Consider the following 636-nt stretch of genomic DNA (forward strand, 5'->3'; position numbering starts at 1 on the left):
TTAACAGTCGTGGTCAGTTTGGCTTCTCGTTGGTTTGGTAACCCGAGGATGTTTTCAACAAACATAACTTTGGGGTTATTCTTAAACGAAGTTTTTAGTGTCACCATACGTCCCGTCGCCCACTGTAAGTATATTTTGTTTTTATAAGCATTACCGCTTATTTGGTTTAGCTCCTCGTTTAATTCCATTTTTTCTCCATTGTAATCGTAGGAAAGTTTGGCAAAGGAATTCCTTCGTCCTTTAGTCATGTTATTGCTGACGTACATTTCAGTTTTGATCACAGATTTCGGAGAGATTTGCATCATAAAATTATTTTTGATTTTCTTGAATGGCCAGGTATGGATGTGAGAATGTGTGGACTTCAATTGGAAATTAATATTCTGCAATGAAAGACAAGTCGTTATATTAATTAATACTTTCTCACCAAACTAAGACGATATCTTGTACCACATTATAAGTCTCATTCACCTCGTACTAAGGTTTATATATTTCAATTAAAATTATTTTAATGAATTAATGCGTGAATCTTATGCATAGTTATGCTCTAAAGAAACGCACGCACAGTACACAGACAGACACACACATGTATACATATAGATATATACATACGTACTTACGCATATATATATATATATA

General features: G+C 33.5%; 2 protein-coding genes across 2 annotated transcripts in view; one reads left to right on the forward strand and one right to left on the reverse strand.

Moving 5' to 3' along the window:
* LOC106878991 (histone deacetylase 2) overlaps positions 1 to 636 on the forward strand; it is a 219,318-nt gene that overhangs the window by 150,079 nt on the left and 68,603 nt on the right. The gene's annotated exons all lie outside the window — the stretch shown is intronic.
* Positions 1 to 636, reverse strand: part of LOC106877330 (vitellogenin) — a 65,116-nt gene that overhangs the window by 50,201 nt on the left and 14,279 nt on the right. Inside the window, 1 exon segment of the mRNA XM_052977471.1 lies at positions 6 to 380. Within this exon segment, the coding sequence (XP_052833431.1) occupies positions 6 to 380 (375 nt within the window).

Source organism: Octopus bimaculoides, chromosome 28 (genome assembly GCF_001194135.2).
Source record: "Octopus bimaculoides isolate UCB-OBI-ISO-001 chromosome 28, ASM119413v2, whole genome shotgun sequence".
Lineage (NCBI taxonomy): Eukaryota > Metazoa > Mollusca > Cephalopoda > Octopoda > Octopodidae > Octopus > Octopus bimaculoides.